At 37.3% G+C, this 20058-nt stretch overlaps 1 protein-coding gene across 1 annotated transcript in view; it reads left to right on the top strand.

Annotated features, from left to right (window-relative positions):
- LOC126268099 (methyl farnesoate epoxidase-like) overlaps positions 1-19509 on the top strand; it is a 327355-nt gene extending 307846 nt beyond the window's left edge. Inside the window, exons 8-9 of the mRNA XM_049973607.1 lie at positions 18601-18742; positions 18820-19509. Coding sequence (XP_049829564.1) covers positions 18601-18742; positions 18820-18995 — 318 coding nt within the window. The 3' untranslated portion in view covers positions 18996-19509. The remainder of the gene's footprint in view (positions 1-18600; positions 18743-18819) is intronic.
- Positions 19510-20058: the final 549 nt, after the last annotated feature.

A 20058-nucleotide genomic window follows, 5' to 3' on the forward strand; every position in this document is an offset into this window, starting at 1 on the left:
CCAAAATCCTCTTAGTATAATTGTGAATTATTGAAAGCTTTCAACCTAGTTGACTGTGATATATTGATAACGAAACTTGACCACTAAGGGATCAGAGGAACACCTCTCAGTGTCACTAAAATGTATGTGCAAATTAAGAAACAAACACTGGAAATACAGTTTGAATGATAGAAATAGTTACCAGAATTTCAATAAATAAGTCATAGTGTACCACACGGCATATTTTAGGACCCCTGTTGTTTACATCTCCTAACACTGAAAGGGAAATGATGTTTCTTGCAGTTGATACCATCAGCAGAATAATTCGTATAAATTTACACAATACCATAACAAAAAGCAAATTGATACTTGAGTCTATCACTCAGTATCTAGGAACAAATAGGCTAATTCTCAATGAAGAGAAGACTAACACAGTACTATTTAGTAACAATACTAGAAGGAGAATATAGAAATCATCACACATACAAGAACTAGATATGAATTTAGTTCAAAACATAAAGTTCTTAAGGCACATTGCAGATGACTGTTTACAATTGAAAGACAATGCTGCTACTGTCACAAGCAAACTAAGTTCAACTACAATTGCTTTCGTAAATATTAAACCACTGGTAACAGGTGATGCTATGTGAATAGTGTACTTCTTACAAAGGGCGTTCAAAAAGTTTTGCACAGTCATCTCTAATTTTTTATTTTTTACAGGAGGAGAATGAAATTTTTTGTGAACATACTTCAAACATTTAGCTATAAGTTTATACATAGAAGTATTTTCTTTTATTTATGGGTGAGCCATAATGGACCATGAAGTAGGTGTCAGGTTGCAACAACGGTCAGTGATGGAGTACCTCTTCAAGACCGGTGATGACTCTGCCACATCAATTCACAGGAAGTTGCTCCCTGTTTATGGAGAGGACACAGTGGATGGCAATAGTATCCAGTGATGGTTGCTGAGGTTTAAAGAAGGTGATTCCTCTCAACTGGACAATCCACGATGCGGGAGACCATTGACAGCTGTGAGTGATGTGAATATTGGAACCTGGCTCCACAATTAACCGGAAACATTACTGTTTGTCACTGTACAAACTGGGACGTACCATCAACACCCACAGACCACAGCAGCAGGGTCAGCTCATTAGATTACACCATGACAATGCCAAACTGCAAACAGCTCTTATGACGCAGAAGAAAATCAGGAAAATGGGTTAGAAAATTGTTTCTCATCCTCCCTAGAGTCTGGACTTGGCTCCATCTTATCTTTACCTCATTCGTCGTCTGAAGGCCCACCTGCAGGGTAAAACATTTGATAGTGAGAAAGACCTTATTTCCTGTGTCAAGCGATGGTGTAAAATTCAGTCCCCAGAATCTTACCAAAGTGTGTTTACCTCATGGAAAGAATGTTGGGCCAGGTGTGTCACAGCTTGTGGAGGCTATATTGAGTAGGCTCAGTGTATAGCTAAATGTTCCAAATACCTTCACAATAAATTTCCATCTCTTCCTGCAAAAAAAAAAAAAAAAAAAAAAAAAAAAAAAAAAAAAAAAAAAAAAAAAAATTGTGACTACGGTGCAACACTTTTTGAATTCCCTTTGTATATTTTCATACTGTCATGACTTGTGGGATAGAATTATGGGGTCAATAGAGTGATACAAAAAATTTTCAAACTGCAAAAACTAACCATCAGGATAAAGGCTAATGCAAGAAGAACAGATAACCGTAGGCCATCAAATAGTATAAGTTAAGAGTTCCATGACACAACACAACTATACTAGAAAGAACTACTGCTTATATGGCAGTCAAACTTTACAACTATTTAAGGTAGGTAGGGACATTTGATCAGTGGCAGGTTTGACCCTCCTTGGTTTAATCATCATCAGAACAGAGAAGTATGGTGCTTTCTAGTGGTAAATATTTCAATTACCTTTGAAGAGAAACTATTTTGTGGGGTGGTACAGCAAGAGCTAATGTTTATTGACTTACTGTGAATAAACTGGATATTTCTCATTTCACTTGGAAACTTGTAGGTTGCTGTAAGTGAAACTAATATTAATTGGGATGGGATTAAATGCAATTTATTTCTCTGTTGTTTCATATAGTAATTTTGTAAATATTTCAAAATATATAATTGCTTATATTGGAGTTTTATTCAGAGGTTATGTTAGGGAGGTTTGACCCAGAATTTTAAGGGAGCTTTGACTCAACAAATAGTTTCAATTCACTCTAGTTTTAATGATATTCAATTTCTTTTTGTCAGAATGCTTTTTTTTTTATGGAAACCTCAAATTTCAATTTGGATAGAAAGACATTGGAAAGATATGTTGAAGATGTAAGATGTGGTAAGGAAATTGACTCTAATTCTAACAATGTATCTAATCCATTATTTACAATGTGCCAGGAAACCAACTGCTAAGATAATAAAGCACCAAGTTATAACTAGCTCTATGGTTTCATGCTGCAGAAGAAAAAATTATTGCTGTTAACTCCACAAGCTACAAGCCCAGGAAGAGCTACTGCTTTTAACAAAATAACAGTGAGGGAGTTCTTCAATAATTTAAGTACAGTTTTTGACAAACATGCCTTTGGTCCTGAAAGCATTTATGATGTTGAGACACCGGAGTGAGCACAGTCCAGAAACCGGAAAAGAAAATTTCCACTAATGGACAGAAACAAGTTTCAAAGGTCATATTGACAGAAAGGGAACATTAGTGACAATTTGTTGTGTTATAAGTGTTCTCTAGAAAAAGGGTGCATGAGTTAGCAGAAGCTGGTACTCCTCCAGGACCAGAGTTCTGCTGTCATGACGGCTGGTGGATAACTGGTGAGAATTTTGAGAAATTTTTGATTCATTTAATCAAATTCTCTAAAACATCCATTAATGAACCAGTATTAATTATTATATTAAAAACAAAGATTCCAAGACTTACCAGGTGGGAAAGCGCCGATAGATAGGCACAATGAATAAAACACACAAACCCACGCACAGAATTTCGAGCTTTCGCAACCGGCGGCTGCTTCATCAGGAAAGAGGGAAGGAAAAAGAAAGATGAAAGGATGTGGGTTTTAAGGAAGAGGGTAAGGAGTCATTCCAATCCCAGGAGTGGAAAGACTTACCGTAGGGGGAAAAAAGGATAGGTATATACTCGCGTGCACACACACACACACACACACACACACACACACACACACACACACACACACACACACACACACACACACACATCCATACATACATACACAGACACAAGCAGACATATTTAAAGGCAAAGAGTAAGGGCAGAAATGTAAGTCGAGGCGGAAGTGTGGAGGCAAAGATGTTGAAACACAGGAGAGGTATGAGTGGCGGCAATTTGAATTTAGCGGAGATTGAGGCCTGGTGGATAACGAGAAGAGAGGATATATTGAAGGGCAATTTCCCATCTCCGGAGTTCGGATAGGTTGGTGTTGGTAGGAAGTATATTACAAAGAACAAAGTGTTTACTTCTGAAATGGGGTAAGTGATAAGCACTTCAGCTAGAGGACTACCTGTGGTCTCACTGCATTTATCCCAGATCTGTCACTCAGTCAAGAAACATACTGTGTTTGAGACAAATGTCAGTGATATTTTTGTCCTCAAAATATTCCTTGGTTGCATAAAAGAATCAGTATAAGTAAGGGGAGCAGTGATGACCAAGCAGTGCATTTTAGATGAAAAATGGTAAATAGAATTTCATTGAGTTCAAACCCCAATACAGAGGAATCATGAGCAAGTGAAGGTCCTGATGACATGTTGGAAGAACTTGCTGCAGATGAAGAAGAGAAGCTGAACTCTGTTGAAGATTCACTGGACAACATACAGTGGAAAGTGTTGACTAACAGGCAACAGTCATTTCCATTCACCAGAAAAGATGCACTTCTGATGGATTTTCCATCCGATATTAGCACAAGTGAAGTGCTTTTACTATTCTTAGATGACTAATAAGCCTTTTAGTCACAGACACTAATTTTCATCAACATGAAATGACTGAATGTGCTCGACTGAACAGATGGAAACCGGCCTCACCTAAGGAAATTACAAACTTTTCTGAGACTGATGATTTGGATATGTCTAGTACAGACACTGCTTGTTAGATTTTGGTCAACAGACATTTACAGCTTCACATTTGTGTGCAGCAGGATTTACCATAGTCATTTTGAATTATTGTTACCAACCTGCATTTAACAAATAACAAAATCATAGATGAGAGTAGCAGACTTGGAAAGTTTTACTATTACTAAAGATATTGACAGACAATTATTAAAACATCTCTTCACCAGCTAAAGATACTGTAGTTGACAAAACAATGGTTCCTCAGATGGGGTGACTAAGGTTTAGGCTATACATACCAACAAAATCATGTAAGTATGGATTAAACTTTTAAACTGTGATCCACTGAACGGTGTACATGATCTGCCAAAGGTTATTCTGGATGATGTACCAGTGGGAGGAAGGTAGTTGGCATAGCCAAAAATATCTGCATTGACCTTGCAGCTAAAGTGCTAAATGAAGGATGAACATTGTTTGTTGACAACTTCTTCATTAGCAATGAATTAGCAAATTTATGTCACTGGAACTGTATGGTACAATAAAAAAGTTATGTTCCATTTTGTATATTGTACTCATTGGAGAAAGGTGGAATGATAGCACATGAAGATGAAAATGTTACTGTGATGCTAAAATATGGGGATGCTCATGATGTTAGGATGCTATCAACAAAACACACACCTATTATGAGATCAAGCTTAGATATTACACATCATGCTTGTCCCCTGAAACCAAACCTGTGGTGATACTGACATATAATATTGGAAAAAACTGGCATCAACAGAAGTGACCAGATGCTGTCATATGACACAATGATACAGAAGGGTATTAAGTGGCATTAGAAAATAGTGCTATGTTTGCTTTTAGAAACAAGTATCACTATCCAATGTGTTCAGTGTGTTTTATTGGACCCCAAGTAGGATAGTGTAATGAAATATATAAAAAGTAAAGAAAACACAAATATTTGGAGTATGAAGTAAAGCCCATGGAGAGGAAATAAAAATTTTCAGGTTTGCTGATGACATTGTAATTCTGTCAGAGACAGGAATGAACCTGGAAGAGCAGCTGAACAGAATGGACAGTGTCTTGAAAAGTGTTTTGTGTGATTGAAAATTTTGCAATGGCAGATTTTTGTGAACAACATGTGGCAGTGAAATTCTGCCTTTTGCTCAGAAAAAGTGGAACAAAAACTGAAATGATGAAAATGGCATACAAGGACTATGGTATGGTGAAAACATGAGTGGTTGAGAGGTTTCCCTATTTCAAAAATTTTGAAATGTCAGTTGATGATACATCTCATTCTGGTTATCCTTCCATGTCCCAAACACATAAAAATTTTTAAAACACTTGTGAAATCATCAACAAAGTTTGAAAGCAGACCATTAAAGAAATTTTGAAGGTATTGTGTCGGGAGTGACTTGGAGTTCAGAACAGCAAATTGTGACAGAAGATTTGGTAATGGAAATGGTGGCTGCCAAATTCAAGCCATGATTGCTGACTGCTGAACAAAAGTAAGGTCATGTGGAAGCATGTTGTACTTTAAAAGAAGAGTCCCAAAATGATGAGAACTCTTTTTCAAAAATTATCTCAGGTGATGAAACTGGATTCTATGCTCATGATCCTAAATCAAAGTAACAGTGAAGCCAGTGGGAGACTTCAAGTTCATCTCGCCCCAAGAAAGCTCATTATGTGACATCATACATTAATAAGACAGTGCTGATTTGTCACTTCAGGGTGAGAGGAGTTGTCCATTCAGAGTTTGTTCTACAGGGTCAGACAGTCAATATTGCTTTCTACTTGCAACTTTTGAAAAACTTACACAACAGTGCATGGCAGAAATGGCCTAATTTGGGACTGTTGGGCGACTGGTTATTTAAGTCATGACTGTGTACCTGTTGACCAAAAATGGTGTGGTCCCTGTTGCTCACGCCTCTTGCTCAACTGACCTTGCCCCATGTGACTTTTGTTTGTTCCCTAGAATGAATAGAGACATGAAAGAAAAGCATTTTGCTGATGTTGCAAAGGTGAAGAAGAAAACTACAGAAGCACTGTTAAGCATCACAAAAGATGAATTTAAACAATCGTTTGAAAAATGGAATAAAAGACTAGACAAGTGTATTAGTGCAAGTAGAGAGTAGTTTAAAGGGGTTTGAAGGTTTGTGCTCAAAATGTGAATACATAAGTTAAAAAAAAAAAAAAAACTTCAGTTTCTTATGGGTAACCGTTTGTGTGTGACTATTATTGTGTTAAACTGACAATGCAAATATCTAGTTAGATTTGTTCATTGTACATACATACAAAGCTGCTATATAAATAAATAAATAAATAAATAATCATACAGTCTCAGTTGTAGGGTAAAGCAGCAGGCAGACTGTGGTCACAGATAAGATGTTACAGAAATGCGATCAGTCTACAAATGAGACTGCACACAAAACACCCATGTTAACCATTGTAGAATATTGCTGAAGTGTGTGGGACCCATAGCAAGTATGGCTAAAGGGGATATTGAATAAATAGAAAGAACAGCAGCACAAATGGTCATAGATTTTTTTTGCGTGTGGGAAAGTGTCATGAACATGCTGAAAGAACTGAACTTGTCGACATTTGAAGACGGTTACAAACTATCCTGTACAAAATTATTACAAAATTTCTAGGACCAACTTTAAATGATATATTTAGGAGTGTACTACTCCCCCCTCCCCCCAACATGTTACTCCCATAGCATTCATGAGAATGAGTTTAGACTAATTGCAGCACACACAAAGGCGTTTAAGGAATTATTCTTCCTGCACTCCATATGTGAATGGAATGGGAAGATTGTCATGATTGGCCTATATCTGCTCACTTCATGCAATGTACATTGAAAGGTCTGACTTCACTGGATGAAAGTTTAGGTCAAGCACAAGCCTACCGTAAGAGCTGTGGCCTACTGAACAGGTTAAAGCCATTTACAGAATTTCAGTATCAACAGATCTGGATAAAAGACTTGTAGGTGTGGGTTGGGAACTTGTGAATGCAGCATGGACGTGAACATCATACGTCTTACCCCTGCAGACCTGCCACCTATTTTCCCTCTCCAAGACATGTTGAGCACCTTTGCCACACATGTTACTAGTCTCAGAGCGGTGGCATAATCACAAAGTATAACAAAGTGAAGCTCTTTTGAAAACTGTTAATAAAAGAAAATACCATCCCAGAAATGAAACACTTTTTTTTTAACTTTGGCTGAAATGGAGGATGATCTGCAGGGAATTGAGGCATGGTGCAGGGAACGGCAATTGAATCTCAATGTAGACAAGTGTAATGTGCTGCCAATACACAGAAAGATAGATCCCTTATCATTTAGCTTCAAAATAGCAGCTCAGCAACTGGAAGCAGTTAATTCCATAAATTATCTGGGAGTACGCATTAGGAGTGATTTAAAATGGAATGATCATATAAAGTTGATCGTCGGTAAAGCAGATGCCAGATTCAGATTCATTGGAAGAATCCTAAGGAAATGCAATCCAAAAACAAAGGAAGTATGTTACAGTACGCTTGTTAGCCCACTGCTTGAATACTGCTCAGCAGTGTGGGATCCGTGCCAGATAGGGTTGATAGAAGAGATAGAGAAGATCCAACGGAGAGCAGTGTGCTTCGTTACAGGATCATTTAGTAACCGCGAAAGCATTACAGAGATGATAGATAAGCTCCAGTGGAAGACTCTGCAGGAGAGATGCTCAGTAGCTCGGTACGGGCTTTTGTTAAAGTTTCGAGAACATACCTTCACCAAAGAGTCAAGCAGTATATTGCTCCCTCCTACGTATATCTTGCAAAGAGACCATGAGGATAAAATCAGAGAGATTAGAGCCCATACAGAAGCATACCGACAATCCTTTTTTCCACAAACAATATGAGACTGGAATAGAAGGGAGAACCGATAGAGGTACTCAGGGTACCCTCCACCACACACTGTCAGGTGGCTTGCGGAGTATGGATGTAGATGTAGAAGGCACAAATTGCCATAAAACAGAACAGATGCATGAACACAAACCAGAGATAATATCAGTGAAATAGTAAAGTAGCAAATAATAAAACAAAGAACATATTTTAAATATCGGTGATATATTGAAGTAGCAAATGATGGAACAAAGAACATATTTTGGAGAAGAGAGTATGGGAAACACAGGTGAAGAGTTTAGATGGACGGAAGTATATCATTTAATAACTCACAAGTTTTCCCAATCAGAGTAGTATTATGCTCATGTTCGTCATAAGATGACTGATTTCAGGGTCGAAACCTTGTTGTCTACCATACACAATTTCATTTATTGGAACAAGCTGAAACCATACTTCAGAATATATTTAGAATAAAGGTAGTTGCAGTCTGTGTCCACTCGCATATGCATAAATAATATCGAATTTTGATGTTTGTTATGTTGGCTGTTACAGTTGCAACTGAAAAAAATCACAAGCCACAATTAATTTGTATGTAACACATATGTTGAAATAAAAATATTCTACTTGTTCCAGGAAATTAAATAGCCTAAGATGGACAAGATGGTTTTGACCTTCAGAAAATACACCAGCTGATCAAATTTCTATGGAATTGGCCACTAGATGTAACCAGAGATGGGCTCACTAATATAAAAGGTGAAAGGGAGTCTTGTGTTGTCATCAACAGGCAATAACACGAGAATGGGTTGGTCAGGAGTGCTCAGTGACTTTGAAGGCAGAGTAGTCATTGGTAACAATTACATCAAGGATGTTTCATCCCTTCTACTGCTGCATAATTCAACTGTTAGAGATATAATTGTGAAGTGCAAATGCAAAGGAACAACTACAACTAAACCAAGACCAGGGCAGGCCTCTTGTACTTACAGGGAGTCAACTAAAGCATCACATGAAATAAGCAGGAAGAAGCACTTGTGAGTTCCAACGTGGATCCAGTTGTCTAGCTACAACAATAACTCTGCATTGGGAGTTGAAAAGTTGGGGGCAACTCTGGAGTAGCTCTTCATATGCCACACATTTCTGTAGACTGTATTAAACAACAGGTGATTGAAGAGTAACACCACTAGACAATGGATGACTGGAAACAAGTGTTTTGTAGTGATGAATCACGCTATAAGACTTCCATGTGACAATCCAGTGGGATTGGATTTGGGAAATGCCTGGAGAATATTTCCTGCATTCATGTGAGGTGGCAACAGTGAAGTGTGGAGGAGACAGTGCTTTGTGGCTAGTATGTGCCCCCTTATTGTGTTTAAGGGAATGGTAAATGTGAAAGAATATCAATATATTTTACAATGTTGTGCACTATGTACAGCAGGAGAGCAGTCTGAAGCCAATGATTATTTGTATCAAGATGACGGTGCACCCTGTCATAGGCCAGCATGCATGAGGCAATGTTTTGGGGACAGCAGTATTCCAGAAATGGACTGTTACATAGAGTCCTGACCTGCACTGGTTAGAACTGGAACACCTTTGGGGTGAGTTGGATTGTTGACTTCACTCCAGACCACAACATCCAACTACCTTCTTTGGTTCTGGCTCTGGAGGGAGAATGGGCTGCCATTTTTCAAACGACACTCAGACTCCTCATTAAAAGTGTCCCCAGCAGAACTTAAGCCTCCAAAAAAGCAAAGGGTGGGCACATCCCATATTAGTATCCATTAATAGACATTGAGCTATTTTTGTTCAGGTAATGTACATTGTGACCGTGAATCTGAAAATGAGAAAACTTAATTAAAAACATTATTTGACTTAACTTTTCACACATTGATCCCTCCCATACAGGAGTGATTCATGAACATTTTTTCACACAAACAACTTGTTATTTGGTGTCCCTCCTCCCAGTTTTCCCTTGTGCACTTTCAGCTGTGTCAGTTTTCACTACTAATAGTGTTACACACTGCAGACAAATCTTGCAATATTAGGTGTCCTTGATGCCCCTCTAAGATTGGCACCCCAAGAGGCCAATACTAATTGTGGTATGTCATATGTAGGAATCTTACAATTGTGGCACTTCTGGTGCCCATTGTATCTTGGGCTCCAACTGATGGCTTGTGTCATTTGGGCCTTAAATCAGCCCTTACCCCATGGAAACTTAGTGTGTCATGCAGTTCCTGAGTGTTTTTCCACTGGGAATAGTAACAGTACACATCACATGATATTTCAGCCATCTTCAGGTAAACTTTTGCATTTGAACAGTAAATACTTGAAGGATACAACAACAGCATTCACTGCAGGAACAAGCAGTCAATATGACCACATGCAAACCAGGCATGATAACTTTTCCTGGGTTTGAAACTAAAACACTGCACTTGCAAAATGTAATCATAAATAGAGTCTGAATTATTGACAGATCTCAATTTCAAATGTTTGTTTTTTGGTGAACATGTTTCACCATTTTACTTGATCTTCATTTTAGACAATCTGAATGCCCAGTAACCAGTTACTTGTTCATGCAAAACATCTTTCAGACAGCGAAAGGGAATGAAATCTGTTGATAGCATTTAAGCAAACTTAGTTTACTTGTATGGTTTTAAAGTAGGAATACAGCATAAAAATTCCAAAATCTCTTACAATTTCACTGCAGTATTAATTTAATATAATACTAGGTCAATTTCAGTAAGAAATGAGTTTTGCTGTTTGGGCAGCAGAATAAGTGACAACTCCTGAAGTAGAGAGGATATAAACTGTCAACTAGTAGTAGCAAAGAAGCTTTTCTGAGAAAGAGTTTTTCTTAAATCAATTATAAATATTGGGATGTCATTTTTACAATATTTATCTTGACTGTAATCCTGCATGTAAGTGAAATGTGAATGTTAACCAGTTCAGCCAACAAACGAATGTTTCGAATGTGATGCTATAGAACACTGCTGAAAATTTTATTGTTAGATCAGATAACTAATGAAGAAGTATTGAATGAAACTGGGGAGTAAATAAATTTACAGCACCACTTAGTTAATGAACAGGACATTTTACAGGAGATTTCCTAAGACATAGAGAAATTATCAGTTTCACATTGAAGGGACATGTGAGTTGGGGGGGGGGGGGGGAGGGGGAGGGTGGAGGAGAAAACCTGTAGAATATGACCAAGGCTTCACTGGGGTAAACAGGTCCAAAATTATGTAGTCTACAGTTGTATGTAGAAATGAATATCTTTTCACAGGATAAGCTAACTTGGAGAACTGCATCAAAAAAAATAACAATAGTATTGTCAAACCACATAAATGTTCCCAATTCATTGTAGACTATAACTCTTTCTTTATTATTATTATTTATTTATTTATTGCAAATTTCAGTGATCAGTGTATCCATGTTGTAAATATTTCACAGCATATGGAATATGTCAGTCTTACAAGTTTATTAGAATATTATGTAAAAGTATTAACCAGTTTCATATTGAAGTAAATATTACATAAGATCTGGAAATGAACCTGAGTGTTAGAAGTACAGAAGTAATGTTCATTATGGTTCAGGATCTCTTCTATTGGGTAAAATGACACTTGCAATGGGATTAAGGTTTTTTTTTCTTACAAGAGATCATTATCTACTAAACACTTAATTTCAGAAGGGATGGTATTAAATATCTTACACCCAGTAAACTGGACCCTGTTCTGTATCATACTCAGGCTTGCATGTCCATGAAAAATATCTTTTCTTCTGGTATCAACACTGTGATGAACACTGTTAAATTTGAAACACTTTTTTTTCTTTTATGCAACACAGCAGACAGAATATATACTATGCCGTGGATTTGACGATTTCAAGTTCCTTAAAAAGATTTCTGCGTATGACTCTAGGGTGGACTCCACTCATGATTCATATGGCTCTTTTCTGTGCACATAGTACTTTTCTAGCATGTGCCTGATTTCCCAGAAATATGACTGCATATACCATAATGGCATAAAAATAGCCACAATAAGTCGATATAATGTTTCCCATATTTCTATGTGCAAAGCATATGTCGCAGAATGCAGTCTTTTACACAGATTCAGGATGTGGTTTGACCAGTTTAGTTTACTATTAGTATGTAAGCCCTAGCTGTTCCATAGTGCTTCCATATTATTTTAACTAAAAATTTTCATTTTATAAAATGTTTGTAGTCACACGATTCCAAACAGCCTTAAAATATTTTTTCAAGATATCAAGATGATCCTGTTTACCAATTCAACCCACTCTCTGCTCCCTCCACAATCCACCCTTGCTCCCTCCTCTTCCTTCTTTTAACTGCTTCATGGCATTTTGCAGTTCTTGTTATCTACAGAAAACAATTTCATGGTAACAGAACCATAGAAGATTTTATATACAATGTTTTAAATATACTAATTCTAAAGCAGTTTTTCTTTCCCCTTGCAATTTTAATTTTTTTCCTGTTTATAGCATGCGCATTTACAGCTTATGCTTTATTATATAGTTATACAATGTCTGTAGGTGTTTCCTATGAAACGATTGTAACATGTAATAAGAGTAAAAAGGAACAAGTAATGTAAGCATTTGTTTTTATATGCTGTAAGTTGTCAAAGTTAGGCTCATTAACAGAAAATTTGTCTTCTCTGCACTAGTGTCAACCAGTGGGCCCTTCCATGGTATTATTTTTAACAATTCATAAAAACTGTTATGCATTGTTTTCAAAAAAATTACTTTTTGTAAAATGTTATAAAATGGGGCCCATGATTTCTTTACTGATGAAATTGTTTTTAATGGTGTAATGATGAAAAAAGGTAGTTGTGAGCAAACAAATGCATTATGTACCACATATCTAGCACTGCCAAGTGGTTTAGTCCACATGATTTCTGATTTATTTCTTAGTAACAGGTTAGACTTGACTCTTGGATGTGAATGTTGATAAGATATAGCATATATATTGAACAGTTTTCTGTCAAAATAAGGTAACTGGACAGGTAAAACAAAATCTACTCAACACATGACAGCAGAAAACACACATAAAAGATTATAATTAGGTAAACTTCTGGAGCCAGTGGCACCTTCTTCAGGCAGAAGTGTTGAAGGGGAAGGAAGAGGGCTGAAGGATAAGAATTGGAGAGAGGTTTAGGAAAAGGGGTAGATTTTGGGAAAGTCACCCAGAACCGGGATCAGAGCAGGATGAGAAGGAAAGAGTGATTGTTGGGACTGTACCAGATGAGATTTGAAAACCTGAGAACTTAAAGGTGGAAGATAGGGTAATATGCAAGACAGAGATTACTGCTTAAACATAGTGGATGACTTAATAAGAGTGAAAAAACTAAGCACATTGCATATAACGGAGAAGAGAGAGGTAAGAAAATGAAAGGTGTAGAAAACTAAATTGGAGTGAAGAATGGAGTAGTTACTGTGAAGAAATTCCGAGGCAGGAGAATTTAATGTAAATTAAGGGCAGGGGTGTCAAGAACCAAGGTCATGTAGTAATGCTGGTTTTCACCCGCAGAATTCTGAAACACTGGTGTCTGGCGGAGAAGTATGGTGAAACATGCACCAAGATCATGATTGTCATGTGGAGCACACTCTGCAATAGGATACTGCTTGTTGCCAGTGTACACCCTCTGCCTACACCATTCATCCTAAATAATAATTTGGTGGTCGTCCTGTTGATGTAAAGGTCCAAACAGTGTTTCTTTACAGTTGCTATATGACGTGTCATTTCATATGTGGGTCCCCCTTTGACACTATATATAGTGCCTGTTACACAGCTGGTATAGGTGGTTGTAGAAAGTCAAGCAAGTCTTGCAGTGGGAATGCTCAAAGAGGCAGGAGCCATAAGGTAGGGAGATGGGCAAGGGAGTGTAGGGTCACAAGAAAACTGTGGAGATTGCAAGGCTGACAAAAAGCTGTTGCAGGTGTGGTGGGTAATATTTCAGACAGAATGGATCCTGTTATAGGGCATGATTTTAGGAAGTAATGGCCTTGTCAAATTAACTGATTAATACATTCAAGACCAGGATAATACTGATTTTTTTTTTTTTTTTTTTTTTTTTTTTGAGGGAATAGCAGTACCAGGATGGGACGTGATGGCCCTGGATGTCTTCTTTTGAATTAGGTGGGGTAATTATGTCCAGTGAAGGCTGAGGTGGGAATGGTGGTGTATTGCTGTAAGGAGCCTTCATCCGAACAAATAAGTTTTTCTTGAATGCCAAGGCTGTACAGGAGGGAACATTTGCCATAGAAAGGATGGCAACTGTCAAAATTAATAACTATTGTTTGTTAGCAGATTTGAATTGGACTGTAGTGTGTAGTTGGCCTTTGGTGAGGATGAGATCATCATCAAGGGAAGTGGCACAGGATTCAGAATACTATCATTTGAAATTTAATTGGGAGAATTCTGAGATTCCAGGAATTTTAACAGGTCATCCTCACCATGAGTCCATATGGTAAAGATGTCATCAATGTACCTTAACCAAACCAGGGGCTGAAGACTTATGGATCCCAGGAAAGCCCCCTCCAAGTGACCAGTGAAAAGATTGGGGTAGGAAGGAGACTTCCTGGTTCCCATGACTGTATCCTTGATCTGTTTGTATGTCTGTCCATCAAATGTGAAGTAGTTGTTGGTAAATATAAAGGTCATTAAGGGGAGTAGGAAGGATGTCATAGGTTTGGAATCAGGTGAGCTTTGCCTGAGGAAATGTTCAGCAGCTGACAGACCATGTACTTTAGGGACCTTGGTACAGAGGGAGGTGGTATCAGTGTTAACAAGCAAGATGCATGTTGGGAGTAGGATGGGCATAGATTTAAGACAATTTATGTTCCTTCTAAAAATAAAAAAGCTAGCATACTATGCTTGCTTTGATTCCACAATGTCACTCAGGATTTTTGTGTTGGGTAACTCATCAAGCTAAGTTAAAGTTTTCTGGATTCAAAAATGTGTAATAAGAGTTATTTGTGGTGTACTAAAGAACATCATGTAGAGGCAAATTTAGGGAACTATTTTTGCCAACTATTGCTTCCTAATATGTTTATTCCTTAATGAAATTCATCTCTCAGATATATCTCTTTTTTTAAACCAACAGCTCAGTTCATGTAATCAATCCTGGAAACAAGAATAATCTTCACAAAGATATTAAGTCACTAACTTTGGTCCAGAAATGTGTCTGTTATTCCCAAACATACATTTTCAATAACCTACCAGCAGCCATAAAAAGTTTAATTATGGTACTAATAAAGTTCATTTAAATGAGCATAAATGATTTATTGCTTGCCAGCTCCTAATCCATTGATGAATTGCTTAGTAGACTAATAGTTGTGTATGTGTTACAAATAATAAAAAATAGAGTAATCTGACTTTAGCACAAATTCAGTTCAGTAAAGTAATCATTGTAAATAAGATGTGCTGAAAATTAATTTTTCTATTTCATGATCTATAGTAAAAATAACCTAAGTATTACCATATGCACTTCCTTATACAGAGTATTTACATATTTTGTCACAAGTTTTTTATTACCTTTCAAACAATAATAGATTTAAAGTGTTTTTTACTTAGTCAGCTTCTGTGAGGACCATTCCAATTGAGATCTGTGGAAAGTACATTAGCATATTTGATTTACTTTGTAAATATTTACTGCATATTTCTGTTTTTCTGGCATCTTTTACATCCTAGAGCATCTCCTCACTATAGATCTATTGGGACATAGAGTATATGTAATACAATCTTGGGCTATGTGCAGACTGAAACACCTTCAATTTCGGCTGCCTACTATTCAGTCAATGCCCTGCACTCACTAGGCATGGATGCTGCATCTGCCACAGTTAATCTTTTAGGCAGCAGGTAGCATATTTTTTCATAATAAACTCATAGCTGTATACCACAATAAGACAGAATCTTCTCAGATGATGCAGGGAAGACCCAAATGCTTAACTTCTCCTTAATGTCTGTCAGGATTTCTCCACAGCATTCACATTCAAAGGCATGTTAGCACTGCATATACCAGTATAGGGATTGTGGTCTCTGAGAAATAGGCCCATGCAAGGTGCTCATTTTAACTGAAGACACTGAAATATGTCAAACACCACACATCTGATCAAAAAAAAGTTATAATTCCAATTTCTTTGTCATGGAGAGGGACATACCACATTCAATCCCCTACCCCACCCATGAGTGGGGGGGTAACATTGAAATCTTCAATGGGAACCATCGTTTTTTCTTGCAGATTATTATTCTATGATAAAAGCTACATACATTTTGTCTGAAGCATTTTCTTTGTTTCTCCACAGATGGTGCTGTAATAGGAGGAATGGATTTGGGCACACAATTATATTTTATGGCAGGTCACTAAACAGCCCTTGAATAGCCAATGGCACTTGGGACCCCACCTCCATGCTGCAAGGGTAGAACAAACCAGTATTTCGTAACTTCTAATTGGAAACCCCATTCATTGCTACATATCAAACAGTTGACTATTCGGTGTGCCACTGTGGCCATGGCTTGAGGTGAATGCTACTCAGCTTTTCCAAGTACAGTTAGTACTCAAACATAGTACCACCAACTTTAATGCATTTAGTGGTCTACTTTTCAAATGACCATACATAAGGCAGAAGCATATCTACCGAAATGTCAGCACAGGTGTTTCTGATGCAGTCAATCATGTCCTCACAGCTGTTGGCACTTATTGGTACACCTTATCTCTTAGATATCCCTATAGAAAGAAATCTAGCAACTTCAAGTCCAGCCAACCTAGCAGGTCAGTTAATGGGGCCACCTCTGCCAATTTACCAACCAGTGCAAACATGGTCTCATAACCCCTGTGCTTCAGTTGGGCGATCCACTGGGCAGTCATCATGCTGAAATCACATACATTGTTGAATGTCCAGGGCAACATTAGGCAGTAGTACCAGTAGTTTCTGTTCCAAATACAGTTGGCATTTGCTCCCCATGAATGTGCCATTGAAAAAATACGGACCCATGAGCTTATTTCCCATGATGCCACACTATATGTTAACGGACAAAGGACATTGATGGTCAGCTCACCATAACCAGCGGGAATAGTCTACACTCCAGTAATGCATGTTAAGCCGGTTAATGCTACCATGGTTTGTGAACATAGACTCATCAGAAAATAGTGCCTCAGCTAAAAATGTGGGTGTCATTTGGATTTTGCTGACGTGCCCATTCACAAAACACTACCCAGTGATGGAGATTGGTGCCATGAAATTCCTGATGCAGTGACACATGGTGTAGATGACACTTTTGATGATGCAGTATTGTGAAAATGCTAGCTACAAACATAAAGGAATTGTAATGTAATTTCTTGATGCTTATCTGGGAGTTGTGGTGCACTGCAACTAGTACAGTTATTTCATTAACTTCTCCTGTAACACGTTTGCTTCATTTTATTTTGCTGGTCTGCACACTGGTATCCAACATAAGTCTGTCCACAATCTTGTAAAAAGAGCGAATGAGAGTGAGATTTCTCTGGAAAGCACTTGTCATATAGAGCAATACTAGCCTCAACATTTCTCCTACATTCTTTGTAAATTAGTATCATTTCAATATTTACTTCTATGCTGCAACACTCGTTGTCCACATGTACATCTTTCCTCCATATGATGGGTTGGTGTGCAGGCAATAAACACTGTGCAAGTATTGTTATGTTTAGAGCCAATATCTATTCCATGTCTGCATGATATGTGAGCTCTGGTCACAGTGTACTGCCTGTTATGATACATTATAGTTATCTGTATGGCACATTCAGTAGACCTCTCCAAAATTTCAGGGGAATACAATGTTGGCAATGGGGTTTCCAATTGGAAGTTATAAAATACTGGTCTGTCCTGTTCTCGCAGCATGGAGACGGTGTGGTACGCGCCATTGGATATTCAAGAATCATTGAGTAGCTTGTCATAAATTAAAATTTTTTACCCATTTCTATTCCACCAATTACAGTGCCATCAGTGGAAAAATGAAGAAATTGCTTAAGACAAAATGTATGTAGATTTTGCCACAGAACTGTAATCTGCAATAAAAAACTGGGGTTCCCACTGAAGATTACAAAGTTGCCCCTGCTGTCCACTCATGTTGTACGGTGTTGGTTTGAGTGTGGCATCATTTGATGTCACCCACTAAGAGAAACAAATTGGAATTATAATTTTTTTATACAACATGAAGTTTTTGAGATAGTTCAGTGTCTTCTGTTAATGTACATGAGATCAAGTTATCAATGGCTCAATCTAACAAATCAAACAGTTTGTCAGCAAACAGTCCAATTTTAATTTTTTAGTATTATTGTACACAAACAGTTTTATTACATCTCATACTGTCTTTGCTACTTGATACGGCTTTTGCCTTGGTGTTGTGGTTTCACTGTCCCAGGCACAAAGAAAAATTTCTGTATAAGTGTAACTATTGGGTTGGTAAATTCCCTGTGTCTTATTTCTTTCTTAATAATGTATGTTACAAAATGGAATTTTATAAACTCACAACATTTTAATAGTACTGTTCTTAATAACCCGAAAAATAAGATCAATAAAAATAATACTACTATCAATAAAGTGTTCATAAACAGAGATATTTATTATGCTTTTTAACCTTAAGTAGTTACTAACATAAAGTAAATGATCCATTCTTATGCAGAATACTACTGTACTGATAAACAACTGGTCACTGCATATGGATAAAGAACACTGGGGTGATCCTGAAGTTTATCGACCAGAACGTTTCATTAGTGAAACTGGACTACTTAGAGAGGATGATGCATTCGTACCTTTTGGTCTGGGTGAGTTACTGTTGCTAGAAAGATTTATGGTAATATAAGTTGTGGCTCATATTTGACAGTTTTAATTTGTCTTTCAGGTCGACATCGATGTATGGGGGAGCATTTTGCAAAAAGTTGTTTATTCCATTTTTTTGCTGGAATCTTGCAAAAATTTCAACTTGTTCCTGCTGATGGTACTGACCTGAAGTCTACTGCTCTTGGGGGATTTAATCTTGCACCAAAACCTTTTGACATCATTTTCAAATCTCGATAACATTGCAAAACCATACAAATATAATTGTTTTCCTTATTGTAGTAACAACTGAAACCCAATAGATGAATACATTTTACTGAACTTATTACAAAGTTAATTACTTGTAAATAAAATTTTATTAAATTATCATCTCCATGCTGCCAAACTGTTATTTCCAAAAATTTTATTTGAGTTTTTGAGAGGAAAGAAAAATGGTGAAACATAGAAGTGAAGTTTATAAAAATATGTTATATGTGATCAAGGAGAGGAGTGTTTTCATATTGATAGTTGTTGATACATAGGCTATAGCTATTAACAAACAATTAAATTCTAATTTAATTTCAATACCATACTTTGCAGGTAGTTCATGTGTATCATCACCCAGATAAATGTACCATTTTGTTTATGGGAGTCGCATTAACAACTGAATGATACAATAATCTGTTAGGGAAATAAACATGTGGTGATGGCTTGATTTATTTCCCACAGTCCTGTTCTTCTTTATCACAAGTTAATAAACAACAGGATACAATAATTAGTGCACTTCATAAGCTGCAAATTGAAACTGTTTCTAGTGAATCACTTGACTGAGCAATTTTCAGAGACATATACAGACCAAAAATAAATGGCAACAGCAACTAAGACAATGACTGTACAATACATGGCTTAAAGCTGTTGTACTGGAATATGCAACATTTACTAATCTATAACAGGGGCAGCTATCCAGGGGGCAGCAGGTGAAATGGCACTTCAGAAATACTTCTATCTTGCCACACTTTTAAAAAGTGCATTTATCTTACCATGTTTGCTGGTTTGTGCTCCAAATACATTTCCCTGTTCTGCACTGCATGGAACTATCTTGTAGCAGCAGTGTATGAATTTGACTAGGGGAAGTGAAGTATGTTGCCTTTCTCACAGCTCAGCCTCATGGAAGCAGCCACAGACTGAGCATGAGTAACTGCTACAGCAACCATGACATCACCTGACTAAATTTGTGTGTGGAAAGGTCATGTGGTAAAGTAGAAGGTAATTTTACTCCAAGCCCCTTCCATTGTTGTGCTAACCCTGCTGGACAGCCTGTTAG

This window comes from Schistocerca gregaria, chromosome 4, assembly GCF_023897955.1.
Source record: "Schistocerca gregaria isolate iqSchGreg1 chromosome 4, iqSchGreg1.2, whole genome shotgun sequence".
Taxonomy (NCBI): domain Eukaryota; kingdom Metazoa; phylum Arthropoda; class Insecta; order Orthoptera; family Acrididae; genus Schistocerca; species Schistocerca gregaria.